Below are 17625 nucleotides of genomic sequence, written 5' to 3' on the forward strand. Positions count from 1 at the left end.
GATATGAGTGTATGTGTGTGTGTAAATGAGGGTGAGTTTTATCTGAATATAGATATATATTTAAAACTATTAATTAAACTATCCATACTTGGTAAAAGTGTATATTAGAAGTGACATCTATGTGAACAGTTGCGCAGTGTGAGAACCAGCACTGACCTGTTTCTCCTATCTGGGTATCAACCTGGCTTCCATCACAGCTGCAGCAACTGGGCGGAGGTGCATCATGGGCCGTAGCTGTGGATGAAAGAGTGACGCATGAAATACTTGCTCCAGTCAAGACACAAACCAGATGAATGGTGTTTTCACTTACTCCGATAATAAAATTGCTCTGGAAAGAAACAGTGATCTTTATATCCAGTAACTAATCACCAGCTGTTTACTAATATCTAAAACTATTAACTAAAAATCTGCTTGATATTTTTAAAGAGAGAATTTAAAGATGCTTTGCTGCAGCATAAAGTTGCCACTTGCTTTAATACATCTGGTTTTATAACATATTGAGAACATTTTGCAACTGATGTCAAGGTTAAATCAATACAAATGTTCTTTTGTTCACCTTTCAAATTTTCTCTGCGCTATTCAGTGTGTTTATTTATTATCATACAACAATTAAAAGGCTCTTTAGGGACAAATGAGGCAAACTAATCTGGCTGTAATGACTAGTCTGGCAATCGAGACAGTAATCCTGTCAAAGACAATTAATTTTGCCCAGAGAAGGGTGTCTAAATCCTTCAAAACTACAGCGTAACACATAAGTAATTCAACAGATAGAGTATGATGTTAGAAGATGATGCTACAGAGGATCAGATCAATACACCAGAGCTTCAGATGGAAGAGAAATTTGCTCAGAGATGGATGTGGTGAGGCATTAATGATGCGCACAATGTCAGAACAATGAAGTATGCACATACAGTATCTTTGAGTCACTTTCTAATGACTGAAAGGTCAAATATCAGCAGAAGAGAATATAAATCATCTCTGTCCTTATCCTATCCTTATCTGCAACAATATTTAAGCTTCGTTTCAGCTTTCATTGTGAAGAGGTTATATAGATTATGTGCAGAAATGAAAGGGAATATTGTCATCGACAGAAGACATTACATATAACATTACTATTATTACGGATGTAGAAACATGATTACTATAGGTTTATATATTGTTTTGAATAGTCACTGAGTTCTGACCTTTGAAAACAAGATTACAGGTAAAGGGATGTAGACGGCTCTCAGTGAGGATGTGTTTCACCTGTGTAATGCTTCCATCTGCTGGCAGTTCGTGTTCAACACTACACCATGCCTGATGCACACGAATAAACTTTTTTCAATTATCTAAATTTGATGACGGAAACGGGCACTGTCATTGATCCGATTGTTAAACAGTATCTGTTGTATTTCCTCTTACAGTCAAAAAATGCTTTCAGTCAGCGGTTCTCATATTATTTTGTCTGTCGTGGCTTCTTTTAGGCTACTTGATTTATAAGACACTTTGGACGCCTTATAAAACAGACATGTCTAACATGTCAACTTACACGTTATTAGTGTTGGAACGAATTGTGCGGCTCGTGTGGTAAATAAACCTGAAATAAAATGGTTTTCCCGCACACTCAGCATATCAAAAATGTTATATAAAATACAAAACAAAATAAAACGATTAAGGAAAACTGAAATGAAAAAGAGAAGCAAATTAAGACTGTTTGTATCAGATGATAAACGATAGAATTGGACGGTTGGGAACAGTGTCTCGTCCGTGTCTTTAACACACATTTCCCTGATATGTGTCTTATATCTGCTATTGACTACAGAGGTCACCACTAGGTGTCAATATTATCTTGACCTTCAACACTAATCAAAACTGGCCTTAACAAGCCCTTTACATAAAATTACATAATATGAAGTATTATCAACTTGTGACACTGTGAGATTTTCCCTCCTCAGATATGTTTCATTAATATTTTTTCATTTGAAAATGTAAAAGATGAACTGTATTTGACCAGCAAAGTGAATTTCTATTCATTATGTGACACCTTAACTTCATTGGGCAACCCGTTGTTGGGGTTGTGTGTGTGTGTGTGTGTGTGTGTGTGTGTGTGTGTGTGTGTGTGTGTGTGTGTGTGTGTGTGTGTGTGTGTGTGTGTGTGTGTGTGTGTGTGTGTGTGTGTGTGTGTGTGTGTGGGTGTGTGTTTGTTTAAAGATTTCTTAGAAGTAAAGGACAACTACTGGGTTCCTTTTGTGCATTGACTTAGTCATTGTTTCTGTAGCTTTCCCTTTCTTCCACAGAATGTCTGTTTTTGGTGAGCATTTGGTATGAGAAAATCTTTTGGACTGTAACTCAGCATTTAGGTCAAGAATAAGTGATGTTCGACTGTTTTTAAGCCATACAAAAGAAATGAATTAAGTACCGCAAGATTTGCCAATCACTTCAGTGCAGATAAAACATTAGGAATGAAGAGTGAATTAAAAAAAAGAATTTACAATCTTAATTGGATTAACACAGAACAAAGTTTAAACTGTCTTGTCTGCTACAGCCTCATTTCACAAAATGTATTTTCTCCTCATGCTGCCTACAAATTAATGGTTGCTCCCTTAAATCAAGAGAGGCTTGTTGAGATTATCCTGACAACTGGCAATAACATTCTCTTCTCCAAACAGCTCTGAATTTTTTTTGCTGGATAGTGTAATCACAACTGGTTTTCCTCTTTTGTACTTTATTACTGTAAAAGCATCTTCTTTTCTGTCTCAAAAGCCAAAATGTACCTCCTATTTGGCTTTTGTGACAGAAAAAAAAAAACTTAAGACAACAAGTTACCTTGGTGCTATGTTATATGAAGGATTTCTTTTTTACACAAAGAACCTATTCTTCTTTGAAATGTGATACTGTCAGTGCAGACCCACTAGGTGTCAGTGCCGTGCAGCACTTATCAGAAAGCTCCAGGTGGCTGTGATGGTCATATTTGAAGTACAGCACTTAATATATTCACTGTTAACTGACGTTCAATAAAAGTGTATGTCAAATCTGCTTGATGGGGGTTTTCTGTATGTATATGTGTTGCTGTATGAGCAGTTCAATATATGCAAATGTTTGACTTGTGCTTTCTTAAACATATTCATATATTTTTTCATATGCATGCTTCTCGAGAGATATTAAACTATCTTTGGCTCTTTCCTGTAACAATTGTAAATGTCCCCTCTGTGGGAAGAATAAAGGTATTCTGATTCTGGTTCTGATTAAAGATGTTAATATGATTTGGCTGGACTATGTTTCCTAAATATATTTCAAACTGAAATGGCAAGTCTAAAAGTAGAATGGAATTAACAACTGATCAGAAAAATGGAACGCTATGAAAAACTGAACTCATACATTCATTCAGTCATGTGAGCTGATTCAAACTCAAATCAATGATAGGATTTCAGACCTGACATCAACAATCTAATAGTCTTTCTACTTTACTTTGACACTATTGACTTTTGAATTCCCTTGGATTCGAGCCTTAAATTACTTTATACTCTCCAAAAGCCCAGGGTGGAATAATTGTTGCTGGACCAACAACTTATTTAGAAAGTTTAAAGGATTGCTAAAGATGAACACGCTAAATAAATTCCCCCCAAAACATTGAATACCATATGCAATGGGCATATTATATAGTATATGCAATGCCCTCCATCTTCTTGATGATCTTAAACCGTTTTCTTTAAAATGGTTTATTTACGGCACAGCCCTGTTATATGACATGTAAAAAGTAATACAACACAAGGATAATGGTCTGCTGTTTGTGATCAAAAAAAAGCATGAGACACTCTGGTCTTTTCTTTCAAGCTGCTTGCCAAGACATTGATTATTGTGCTAAGTTCTCTGAGTACATTATGTTACTTATATTCGAGAGAAATATGATCTCACTTTGACCTAATGTGCAAACAAAAATTGTTATTTGGATTTAACTCACATCCCGACTTATACGTATAATATATATAATTAGCACTTTGTGCAGGATAAATGTAAGTGATGGTGTATTTATGATAATATCATTAGGGCCCTGACGTGTCTGCGGACTCCTGCCAGGAATCTTGACAGTGTTCTGTAGCAATGGTGGTGACTAATAGCTTTGAAAATACAAAGTAGAAGCGCTTCTTCTACATATTTTTCAAAAATATTCTGGAAATGTCTTTCAATCTATTTTATAAAGGGTAGATACAAGTACAAGAAGAATTGTGAAGATCTGATTGAGAAATGTGCTGGTGATGACAATTTGTCATGGTGGAGGAACTTGTCTGTGTTGGAGTCCTTCCATAATGCTGTTTTGTCATTTTATAACTTATTAATTGTCTTTTAATTCAACTTGCTGAGGCCTATACTTACAGTGGTAGGGCCAAATAAAAATATAAATGGGGATCCATGTGTTACTGCAACTGTGCATTTTATAATCTCATTTAAAACATTTTAGATTACTTTTGAATAATGGAACTTATTTTCATATTTCTTAGCTGTGTTAGATTCCTTGGTTTCGTCAGATTACTCCCTCAGGGAGCAAGTCTTTCATTCTTTGTGATTGATCTCAATTAAAAGGTTTTACTTATCCAAGTCTTATGCATGTTTCCTTATATTGTTGTTTGTAGATGTATTGTTTTATTCATAACATCGATTTACTTGAAGAAAATTGTTTTTTAAGGCCTTTATTTATTGACCACTTAAATGATGAATAGCTCATTTGATTACTTTTTTTTCATTTGTGCAAAGTGCTTTAATTATTTTCCCTTTCTAGTGTCTAATTAAATACTGATTAGAGTTGCTTAGCTGGTCTATAATAATTAGCAAAGCTCACGAGGGGAGAAGCAATCATCATTAGTTATTATTATTATTATTGGGCCTAAATTGTTGTTGTTTTGGTAGCATTAATTCATAGGCTAACCATCATCAACATTAGCACAACAAACAAAGTTGCACAAACCTGCACGATGAATTAACAGACACTGAATAAGAAAGACATATACAAAGAAGAATCACGGCTACGCAATAAATTATTGAGTGTGGGGGTGAGACAGGATCCAGAGCATTGTTGCAGATTACAGGAGAGTGTGATTTGATGGAGGTGGATGGCGGGGTGTTGGGTGCTCCAAGAGGGGAGGGCCAGCCGACGTCACTCAGCCCGCTGACTGACTGAGCTCCAGGCTTCAGGCTCAATCTGCGGCCAGCAGCAGCAGAGGTGGTGGGGAGGAGAGGAACATTTGATCCAGTACTTTATTTCCTCCTGTGGCTTCTTTCACTGGGGCAGGAAGAACAAAAGACGGACAGCTGCATGATTAGAGGCGCCAGCTCTCCCTCATCTCGACTGTAAACCGGGCTAGCTTGATGCTCAGTTCAGCCTGCTAGCCTTTGTGGAAGGACTGTCCATGCATCCGAGAAGCCCCTAAACAACCCGGGCTGGGAGAAGCCTCGGCTTTCTTTTTGCCTTGACAGTCTGCAAAAAACATTATCCGAGTGGGCAGACAGCAGCATCCCTGTCAGCTCCATTGTGCACCCAGAAGAAGGATTCCCAGTGAGGAGCATCTTCGCCTGGGCACGATTTCACGTCTGCAACCTCCAGCTTGACAGGACCAAGAGGCGATTGATGACTATTATTCTTTCAAGATAGGCTACAATGTTGTGCACCGCAGCCAACATGTTGGCAACAGGATTGCTTTTCTTGGGATTGTTGAACAGTTTGGAAGTATTCGCTCCGGCAAGGGCTATTGATGGTAAGCATAGTTGATTTAAGGGTAACCACACTCTTGCATAGAATGCTTTAAAATCATAACTATATAAGTGTGTGCATGCTAATTATCACTGGATTTATTGTGTTTTGTGGCTGCGTGCAAGACTAGTAGACTGTGCCCTGAAGGAATGAGTGAAGCAACGTGGAGGGAGATGAAACCGAGGCGAGACAATTAAAGCGATCTTTTGTTTCTGTCTCCCAGTGCCACATGAGAATATTGCCATGTCACAGCAGCGATCCACATTTCCTCCTGTCCTTCTCCGGGTACAGCGCTCTCACACATTTACACTGACATTCAGTGATGACAATGGTAGCATAGGCCCCAGTACCTGCTTAAACCACTTGTTTACTGATGAATGCGAGCATGTTTATGAAAAAGGAGCAATTGGTTTTAATTGCTTCAGTGACAGAGAGGTAAAACTTGGTGTCATTTCTTGGGAATGTCAGTTGGAGGCTTCTGTAGAGCTGTAATGTATATAATGTGTCTTTGCTTCAAGATGTTCACCAGATCTTACTGAGTGTAGTGTTGATGTGACGACAGCAGTAGGCTATTCCCCAATCAAACAACATGTATTTGAATACAAAGGGGAATTAAAGAGTATCTGTGGTCTTGCTTTCTTAATGCAAAGTGTATTCGGTTCAATATAGCCATGTATGTGGATCATACATAACCATCACAGTAAGCTTTCCACTGTATGATCAGATGTTGCCATCAACTGGCATGGGTAGCAGTGCATCAGTGATGTGTATCAGTGTGAATATCAGAATATCACCTGCACAGGATTAGATCCTCTGAATTCAAACAGTCATGTTGTGATCTGAAGGCAGACATTGAGCAGCTTAAAAACAGCTCCCATACTTCCCAGTGAACACACACCTTCACAGACTGGAACAACTTCTGGAAACTATTAAGCCTCAGAGTCCCACTCACGCGCTCCTCTGTTTAAGTAAGAAAGGAAAAGGGCGTTATCAAAGGGGAGTTAGAGCAGACAGATTTGTTAAATTCTTTGCAAGTAAAAAGGGAATGTGGGTTTATTTTCTTTGCAGAGGTATAATGCTTCTCATTCACCTTGGGAATGTTTAACCTGTGAATTATTGCTTAGAACATTTTCCGGAGACTTTAGTTGCAAGAAATGAGCACTAGTTGCTGGAAAGATAATCAGGGTTCTATATTTTACATTTAATTAAATCCAGTAGGACTTTAACATGCCTGGCTAACCTAAATCACTAGCTGCATTTTGTGAGATTCATCATCAAGCCATAAAAGCTTCTCTTTGCCTTTGAAGTCATCTCATTGCACTAGGCAATCTAGTGCTCTGAGTTTCTTATGGAGTAAAATCCACATAAATTACCACCTTGAAGATAGACTTGGATAGCCTGCAATCACCTGCAGTTGCCCCCCCCCCTGCTCGGTCTACAGCAACAGCTGAGAAAAGGCAGAAACATATTCTGCCTTGACGCACTGTTATTGTTTTAGTAGAATTTTCCTTCCTTCTCAGTCCTAATGCCTTGATTCGATGAGTCAGCGTTGTGCAATATACCAGAAGAGATCGCCAAACCTTAGCTTTACGTGTAAACCCAGTGGGATGCAGAGGCTGCTATCAAGGAAACATATTGAAGTTTGTATTACTCAGTCAGACTGTTGTTGAGATGTACTGAATAATCCAGATCTTTACTTGGTTCTTCTAACTCTTACACTCACATTTTGAAGCCAACCTCACCAGACTATAGCCAACACGTCACTTGTTGTAAGCTAGACTCCCTTTCAAGCAAAAATAAACCTCTTTGATTGCCTCTTTAATTTTTAAAGCCCTTTGAACCACATATGTTACTAGTAAAGTTGTATTTTTTTTCATTCTTGCCTGGAACTTGTCTTTTTCCATTTTCTAGACCACTAAAAATGTTCTCTCACTGTCTCTGTACTGTAGCCAGAGCAAAGATCCTAGGCCACCAACAAACCATGAGTTTAATTGGGTCTAAACTGCTCTTTGTTTCCCAGAAGAGACAACGAACAGTCTCGGATTGTTCAGAAGGCGCCGCTAATTGGGGGCCTAGTAGAAAAGGCCCTAATGAAAGAATACACATCGTTGCACTTCATGAAGTACTGTTACGCCACTGCAAAAAAAAGATCACTGGTCCTCAGAAATGGACTTTGCAGTCCCCCAAAGCTGGATAAATGCATTTCACTGTCACTAAGGACAGCTGAAATTCCAACTTGAATCATTTACATTTTTTTAGAAAACCATTTAAATATTTTTTCTAAAATGACTGGTTCCTCATTTTTCCCCCTCCCTTAACTTTTATTCATTCAGTAGCACAGGCTCCTTTCTTTTTAATTAACTCACCATCCAGAGCTCTTTTCCCTGTGGAATACTCTGCTGTAACATTTGGTGTAGACCTTAAAATGGGAACATTTGGCTATTATGGGGTGCCATTACAATGACATCCACATGGCCAAAAGGTTACCACTTTATGGTTTTATTTACCACTCAGGGTAATATGGAAAAGGGAGTACATTTGCTCGGTCTTCGTCACTGTTGACCTTATCTCACATCAGCAACATTCAAGAGTACATGTAGAAAAGCGTTTTATGCAAATAAAAATACAGAAAAAGTTAAGTTAATAAAGCTATAAATACGTGGTTTGGATCGTTGTGTAACTAAAAGAGTGTTAGTTGCTGCCTAAATACCACTGCATAACTGAGCAGATATAAAATCCAGTACTTTGGTCAGCAGCTTTTCCTGGGGAAAAACAACTTGCAGGCGAATTAAACTTCAGTCATGTTATTGCCCCGGTTCATGTGGGTGAACAGTAATAATGAAATTCTGTTCATCTAAAGCTGAAGATTTCCAGCTGGCACACAATTGACATACAACTACGTCACAGCTGATGTGAAATCTTAGTGCCCTGAAGGTATTCGTTTGCCATGCTCACAGTAAATTGATCTATTTAAGAAATTACTCGCAGCACTGACACTCACCTGATTTTTATTTCAGGAAAGATAATTTGACGCTCAAAGAAATAGAATGACATTTTGTAAATGATTTGTATTCACTTTCTAGCCGAGATATACATGAGAGGATCAATACCACTCTCTGTCTTTTTGAATATGTATCCTGATAGCATCCAGTTAGCTTACCAAGCATAAAGACCAAAAAGACTACAAATAGCAACCCTGAAGGTATCGAAATGCAAACGGAGGAGAATCTGGAAAGTCACTGCTCTTGGCCAAGGACTAATCTTAAACTTAACCCCCCTTGTAAAGCGCACATTTTTTCCTTTTGGTTTTAAAAGATTAAACACAGGAGATATACACCATGTCGAACGGATGAGTTCAAAAGATGCTAGGGGGTGGGTTAAGTTAACCCGTTCCAGTCTATAGGCTAAGCTAAGCTAGCTGTTTCCAGGCTCCAGCTTCAGACTGAACAACCTGAAGTGGTATTGATCTTCTCTTTGGACTTCAAGCAAGAACCCAAATTAGCATATTTAGAAAAATGTTGGACTATCTTTTAACTGGAAGTGGTAAGATGAAGAGAAATAAAAGAGGTTCATGCAAAAGAGAGGTTTGCCTGAAGATGCAGCAGGTCCTTGAAACCAGACATCTTATCGCCAAAGAGTAACTGTGGCCAGTCAGAACAGCACTTTGACCTACTTCAAAATAGTGACCCAATGATTGAGCTACACTATCTAAATGGAGCTATTTAAGGATCAGAGATAGAACACCGTCTCAGAAGCCCCTCTAAAAAAATATGAGCATAAACTTGCCAGGTGATATATATATTGTCACACATGTTTTCACTATATCATAAAGCCAGAAGCTTTTGACATCACGTTTATAAATACATTAAGGAAAGAATGGAGGTCGCAATCACTGGTGCACATGGACTTACAAGATGCTAAGCCTTACCTGCCATAAGTCTTTGTTTGGAGTGTACACCAAATGCTGAGGTGCAGGCCTTGTAGGCTGGAAAATCAGTTTTACTCAGTGTTTCTAGCTCTCTTGGGACATTATGATAAGGTTTATCATTGATTAACACCAAGAAAGAAATGCCATTTTGCAATTTTTGCAGGTTTTTTGGGGACCCTGTAAATAGCTTATGAAAAATATAATATTGATATTGCAAATAGAAAAGGGGGAAGACAATTATCTGCAATGTTTGCAAATTACCACCTGCAAACATTCATAATTGTATTTTTTGGCCACCTTGTGGCAGCAGGAACCAGATGCGTATTCTAGACATATTACCACCTTCTAGAGATCTCACTCCCTTGATTGTGAAATAGATGTACAATATCTCCACAGCATGTTCAAGAAAGAGAGAGACACAGAAGTTGTAGTAACTTTTGTCACTGAGCAGTTGTCATTCAGCTTTGTTCTTAAGGTGTGAATTTGATCAGTTTAAAAGTCTGAGGTATTGTCTAATGAGCACCTTTTAGCCCCTGAGTTTTCACGTGTGGACACAATCGTTACTGTTTACACATTTGTAATGTAATGTAAAATTGTTCTAAAATTAAGTACCGGTAACAGGCACCCATGTTTCCATTTAACTCTGAGGCCAGGCAGTGCCAGGGTCAGGTCGGTGACTTGTTTATGCCAACAGCATAATGTACATGGGCATAACTTGCTCCACTGTGTCAGTCTGAAAGGACTGTTTGTTTTTTGTTGTGCAAGAGACTTTGATGGCTGTATCACTTATTGTTGCTCCATAAGATTCAGCCTATCTATTCCAATCGTAAATGCAGTAAATCCCAAGCGCCATATTACTTTGCTCTTTGCAGAAATTGCTGAGTCTCAATTCCAGCTCCAGATGCAAATTGTCATTTTTTGTTCATAACATTTTTCAAATGTTGGTTCCTTCACCAGATCAAATGTAGTCTATTTTCAGCATCAGCCCACACAACAAATACATTCATTCACAGCCATTCAAGCCTCTGCTACAGGAACTTCTCCGACTTCAATTTTTGTTGGGACAAAAGTGTGACAGAGCAGACTCACACCTATTGTGGATAACGTCAATTCACTCCCTTTAGGAAGAAAATGTACCAAACAAACGGATCTCCTTTTTCTCTGCAGTACCTACTGATAAAGTACAGTATGTAACTTTCATAATTTAACATCCCTTATAGGAGTCCCAACAACTGATATTTTCATAGTCCACACATGATTTTTGTTATATATCGTAACACACACACATATTTATGCACACATGCTAAGCATCAAAGTCACTATTCATGCAACCGTGATTTAGATTTATTCCCAAATTTATAATCCCAAACACAAAGTACCCAACCATAACCTTAACATAAGCCTAATTGTAACACTAATCCCTCAAGGAGGCATTCACCCTTCACTTAGTGGCAGAAATCTCCTCACATGGCCCCACAATCATTATTTCTGCCTTCCGCCTTAGCAAAAAACAGCTAGGGTAAGAGATGTTTATGGTCAACATTTTAGGGTAATATGGCCTCCATTAAATGTCTATGAAGGTCCTTTTTTAATATGTACACCATCAACACATTTACTGTACTGTGGAGAAATTCCCACACTCAACTCCATGTGTGTAGGCAGTGTGTCCTCTCCGATAACGTTTTTCAGTGCTTCTTGGAAGACAATTGGCAGGTCTGCTCTACTGTTTTTAGCCTGATACAAACCAAATCATAAAGAAGATAACATCTATTTTGTAGTTTCGAGATGTTGAGGTACTTTGAACACAGGGAATGTTTGGATCTGATTTTTTTCACCCTGGTTTGACTAACTAACTTAACATCTCTGAAATGTCTTCAAGAACAAATATGATAAAATGTGCTTTCTGGGATCGTTCTGAGATGAGACAAATACCACTCTAATATAGCATAGCCTAGCACAACAACAGGAAACGGGGGTTCATTTAGTCTGGCTATATTAATGGTGATACAATCTGCCAGTATCTTCAAAAATAATAAATTAAGTTTTTTCTTTTTTTGTTTAATCGATGCTAAGACAAGTCAGTGTTTTATGAAGGGTCATGGGCCTGACCTTCTGGTTGCCTGGCAACTGCTCAGAACATTTGCAGCACATAATACTGCTGGAAACAAAGAGTTGTCATACTGTACATTTCTGTATTGTACAAACAAACACGTTATGATAGGTTGATTATAGAGCTTCATAGCCTTTGTTTTAGGCAAATTCTGTTAACCTTCCCCAGAGCCATGCTAGCTGTTTCCAATTTATATGCTGCCAGCTTTTTGACTTTGATTAAACAATTTGGAATTTAGACTTTCAAAAAAAGTGTAACGGCACCAAACTTCCAGCTCAAATGAAAAATATGTGTCTCATTATTTATAGTATCAGTGAGTCGGATTTATTATGCGTCTTATCAAATGCGTTGTTCAAGTTTTCCATATCACAAATTTATGAAGATTGTCAGTAGTAGGTGTCATTAGCAGCACTCAGGTTACTTCAGCACATGCATAGTGAATGTGAGAGAACCCTCTAGGAAATCTCATCTCGTTCCTTGTAGCTTATGCGTCACACTGAGACTTGAAACTTGTACCGGCCTTATGAAAAGGCACCAAAGAATTTCATATAATCTTCTGTAATATGTTTCCCTCGGCAGCATACTAAGTAGGCTTAATTGTCATTTTTCCCCCCTGTGCCACGTACAGCTGTGTGCTTTCGCGGTGGTGTGGCAAAGGGATTTGTCTAAACTGACTAACTTGACAATAGCGGATCACACCTTGTGATTTGTCTTTTCTTGGTTTGTCCCCATCTACTGCTGCTGGAATAGATTAAATCCTTATCTGGAAGTGAAGGAGGTCTTAGCCTTCTCCCCCTCAGCTCCCACACTGACTCAAGTACAAATGGCAGTCGTGGTTGATTACCACTCAGGGGTTGAGACACGGGGAAATCTCAGCCAGACATCCAAATGGTTCTTAATTAAGTTCACATTTGATTACTCTGCTTGGCTTTATAGGTCCTGCCTCTCACTTTGACTGTGTTTGTGCTCAGATCAGACCGGCAAAAGACAAACCGTTGAAGGCAGGAGTCGTCTGTGTTGTACTGCATGAAACGAGCCCCTTCTTACTTAGCAACTTTCACTTGACATGAGCACATTACTGTTGTTAATTCTCCTTAGCTCTAAGTGCATGCTTAACACACACTTGCAAAAACACAATCTGTTTAAGAATCATACAAAATACACATTATATAAAACAAGGCTTTAATTAGACATTCATCCACAGCCCATTGCAGTCAAGCAACCTGGTGCTATCTTTCAAAAATATTGATATAATAATGGTAAATGTAAACCTAAATGTGGTTTGATGTCCATTCTCTCTGGTAATACTGTCTAATTCTGTCCAAGCTTTTGTTAATTTTTTCACTACCGGCTAGACTTCCACAGCTCCTCCAAACTCTGCAGAAAAGGTTTATTTAGAAAGGCACAGCTGGGGCCTCTTTCTCTCTGTTTTGTAACATGACAAATTGGAAAACTTTTTTTCCCTCCATTTTCCTTCTTCTCACTCTCTTCCATTACAAAATCCTAAAGCGTTTGTGCCTGGCCTGTGGAGGAGGATAAGGAGGTGGCAGGCCGCAGGCAGACAGGCCAATATAGACACGTACTTCGGTTTTGGCCCTTAGCAGAACCCCTTCAGGTCAGCCCAGAGTTCAGAGAAATAGACCCCTGCTCCTCTAACTTTCTGCTCCGTCAATCTCTTTCTATGTCTCCCTTTTTTGGCTTTTTGCGGCTGTTTGATGTCTTTTATTAATGGCAAAACTTGGTCTTGTGTCATTTAAATTTCAGAAGAAAGCTTTTCAGGGCTGTCACAGAACACAAACTATTAAAAACATTTCCACTCTGATATTCTTTATGGACTGGTCTGAGTTGTTTAGCATTCATTTCCTGCAACATATCAGTATGAGTCAATGTTTAACAGGCCATGTTGCATTTTTTTCCAATCTGTGAAAATGATGTCCCAGTGAGCGTCAATATCAAGATTGATTACACACAATTCTGGTTGTTTATCTTGACCTCATATGAGCCTCCCTTTCCTAAACAGTTGAAAAGATAATGAAGCTTTATCATTTCAAACAGTGAACAGTATTTGGGATAGAAGGAGCACGTTCTCCCTTTGATAAAAATGTTATTATTAGTGTGCGTACACTTTATCTTCGGTAGACTAGTGTTTTTTTCCCAGCAAACATTGCATCAGTCTCTGTAATATGTTAAATAAAATCCTGTTTATTAACTAACTTTATCTACATGCCAATGTTTTTGAGCTTATTCTGTATTTCTCCACTCTCTTTCTTCTCAATCTCTAACAGCCATACTGACATATTCAAGGTATGCATGTGAGTAACGTTATTCACAATTACTCATGCTTGTTATCTAACATTGCTAGTCCAGGGTTATAAAATGAGACTTAACAGATCTTAACTGAAAACAATCGTTCAAAGTGTACAATATTTAACAAAAGAGTATTGAATTGGCTTTTTTTTAGCTAGCAGCACGGCTGTATTGATGTCTGTCTGTTGGTTTGTTGCCTCATCTTCCACTTTGGTGCGAATCCCACAACAATTCCATGTTTTTTGATCTAGTACCATCATCAGGTCATATTTAGGTTGTCCAATACCTGCATACAAATCACATTAACCTCAGCTGTACTCAAATGTTAGCATGCTAACCTGCTAAACTAAAATGACGCAGGAAACTGTTGGCTGCCTGCCTCTACTGTGAGGTCAGAGCACTGGAAAAGTAAAACAGCAGCCCTGGATCTAGATTGTCTGGCTCAAGGACACGTAGCTGTCCAGTAAAAGGGGCAATACATTACACAGCCGGCTCTAGAGAATGGATTCCATGCTGCTCAAGCTCCCTTTCAGCACCACTGTTGACAGCCGTTTAGGTACGCCTTCACCTCCACTGCTGGTGAGTGGTGCGTGATGAGGCTGTAGTCTCAGTGTCTGCTGGAGCTTTGTAGTGCCCTGGTTGATCTCAGAGGGCAGTCCTCCAACTTATTTATAGCACCACTGTGGGTGTCAGAGGAAATACGGCTGTGTCTTTTTCTAAGAAGAGGACTCTTCCTCCCAAGAGTGAACTCTTCCTGGAGGACCATCAGACAGCAACGGGTTCAGAGGGAAGTAGGTTGTATTCAGGCCCAAATGGGGGATGACCCAAAGCATTTTCCCTCAACCTCCGCTTTGGTAAACACACAGGCAGCTCATTGATAGCATGTGTGACATTCCTCCATCTCATCTTAGTATCCCAGCCCAGCTCAGTCTGTTTTCAGATCTCTAGGTCTGCCCCCAGCTGTGAGAGCCCTGCCCCCCTTTGACTCTGACTCGGATCCCTACCTCTCTATTTGCTCTCATTTTATATCCATCGGTTTACCATCTTTTTTTTTTGCTTTATCCTTTTCCTGCATCCTTTCTTCCTGTAACAAAACACATGTTGAAACCTGTTGTTTATGCAACAGACATCTTAAAGGTCCCCTATTATGCAAAATGCACTTTTTGATTTCTCTTATACATAAATATGTGTCCCCGGTGTAAGGAGATTGACAGAGTGTCAGAAAACACAACCCTCTCTCTTTTCCTCCTTACCAGCATCTCTAAAAACGGGGATACAAACGAGCTGATCCAGATTTGCTTCGGTTATGACGTCATACCCGAAATTTATGCTGGCTTTGCATTATACTCCTGGCAACGTCCTGCCCACGTGACACGTCCCAACCTATCGTCCGCAATATACAGTCAAGAGGCAAGCAGCAGCTCTGTGTGTCTGTGTATTTATCAGGTTGTCTACAGGAGGGAGATACAGTTGTTGTATATATGATACATATAATGTCACTGTTCTAGTGGTTAACACTGAGAAGTGTTTCAGAAATAATGCTTGATGTGGTTTGGAACAAAATATGGCGTTTAATCACAGCAGCGTTTAGCTGAGTTTCTCTGTTAGAAACTTCTCTCTTCAGACAGAGAGCTGCATGACGCTCCAAAGGGGCGTGGCCAGCTTCAGCTCAGCTCAAATTTAAAGCGACAGTCACAGAATCAGCACTTCAGGAACAGGGCTGAAATAGAGGGGTATGAGGCATGCTACAATGGGTGATCTGTTTGGTATTTTGAGCAAAATACTTCACAGACAAGTTTTGTATAGATATTGCCCTACAATGTATTGTTGAAATATAGCATAATAGAGACCTTTAAACCAAAACAGTTGCTGGACCACAGGTATCACTGACACTCTCTATATATAACTTGATAAATCCTGATTGTGTCAAGCAGAGTTTCCACATCAGTCTCCATAGACATGTTGATTGTGCCCCACTTGAAACTCACTATTTTTGCAATATTTCCGTATTGCCATACCACCACCAAAAGCAATGACATCCATCAGGTAAGCACAAGATAGGAGACCAAAAAGTAGCTGGGTAAATATATGGTTGGTATGCAAATGAATATAGCATTACTTCCACTTTAAATGTTGTATTTGTATGAACATTTAGGTTCAATTATTAGATTTTTGTTAAATAAAATAAAAACAGACCCACCTTTTTTCCTTTGATCCTGTATGTTTAAAATAAATTATTAAAGTCAAAAAGGGCAAGAGAGTCTTCTTAACCAACAATACTTACATTTTTACTATCTACTGATCTCTTTTTCACCGGCAACCTTATAACTAGTGGATATATTTTGTGTTTGAGTGTTGCCACGAACACAGAATATCAATACATTCAAATGTAAAAAAGAATATTTTCAAAGAAACATCCTCATTGTATGCAATCAGTGTCTGTGGTTAAACGGATCTCTACACAGGGTAAGGCAGTTTTCTTTAATGCAGATGTTGATAAATCTACACACCCTGTTCCGCTTTCTAAGCATCTTGCGGCACAGTAACCTTTATCGCTGCTTGCCTTCACCCTCAGCTAACTAACCTCCTGACCTACTTCCTCTGTTCCCTGATCTGTTTCTGTCAGCAGCATTTTGTGGTTGTGTCGGATGTGATGTCATCCCACAGCCATTAGTGGAAGATGGGTTAACAGCAAGTGGAGTCTAAAGTGGACTCAAGTTTGTCTAAATAAACCACTAGCTGCCTGCTATGGCTGTGTAGACAGCTCTAAACAAACAAACAAATAAACAAGCACAAAATAAAAGGAATGAGGAGCAAAAAGGAAATGCTTTAAAACAAGCCCGGATGCATTTCATGAATAATTCAAACCCTTGTAACTTCTGAGAGAGAAAAAGATGCCCCTCTACACACACACACACACACACACACACACACACACACACACACACACACACACACACACACACACACACACACACACACACACACACACACACACACACACACACACACACACACACACACACACCGATCACAGCAGTACACAGAGCAGGGTAAGTGGGGAGTCTGTGAATGTTTGCAGCAATATGTCAGGTTGAATTCATGGTATTTAGGTTGAGCTCCATTTCAAGATTCCCTTCACCGCTGGAGTCGGAGGCTAGCATTAAATGTAAATACAGTCATCCTGTTTATCCTGCTTCATGCCATCCTCCACACATACTATATCCCATGCTACTCCCCTGTCTTATTCATCATGCCATATGCCCAAATAATTGAGGGGTAAGAATAACATCACCATTTCCAATTGGTGCTTTATATTCTGAGCAAAGCCAGTGAAAAGGTATCCATACAGGGGTGATGTGGACGCTTGTCCATTCACCACAGTCGATGTTATACACAGTGACACAAAGAAATGAAAGGGCATTGCGTATAAAAAGACTTTTCATATGTAGAGAGAAAGATGAGCCCAGATAATTCAAAACATCAGTTCAATCACAGCTGGGTGGTAAATATTTGACATTTTAAATTCAGCTGAGTTGATTGTGTTAGTATTAA

At 39.1% G+C, this 17625-nt stretch overlaps 1 protein-coding gene across 1 annotated transcript in view; it reads left to right on the plus strand.

Moving 5' to 3' along the window:
* Positions 1–5181: 5181 nt before the first annotated feature.
* Positions 5182–17625, plus strand: part of LOC134882434 (low-density lipoprotein receptor-related protein 1-like) — an 84022-nt gene continuing 71578 nt past the window's right edge. The window contains 1 exon segment of the mRNA XM_063910112.1: positions 5182–5729. Coding sequence (XP_063766182.1) covers positions 5633–5729 — 97 coding nt within the window. The 5' untranslated portion in view covers positions 5182–5632.

This window comes from Eleginops maclovinus, chromosome 20, assembly GCF_036324505.1.
Source record: "Eleginops maclovinus isolate JMC-PN-2008 ecotype Puerto Natales chromosome 20, JC_Emac_rtc_rv5, whole genome shotgun sequence".
Classification (NCBI taxonomy): domain Eukaryota; kingdom Metazoa; phylum Chordata; class Actinopteri; order Perciformes; family Eleginopidae; genus Eleginops; species Eleginops maclovinus.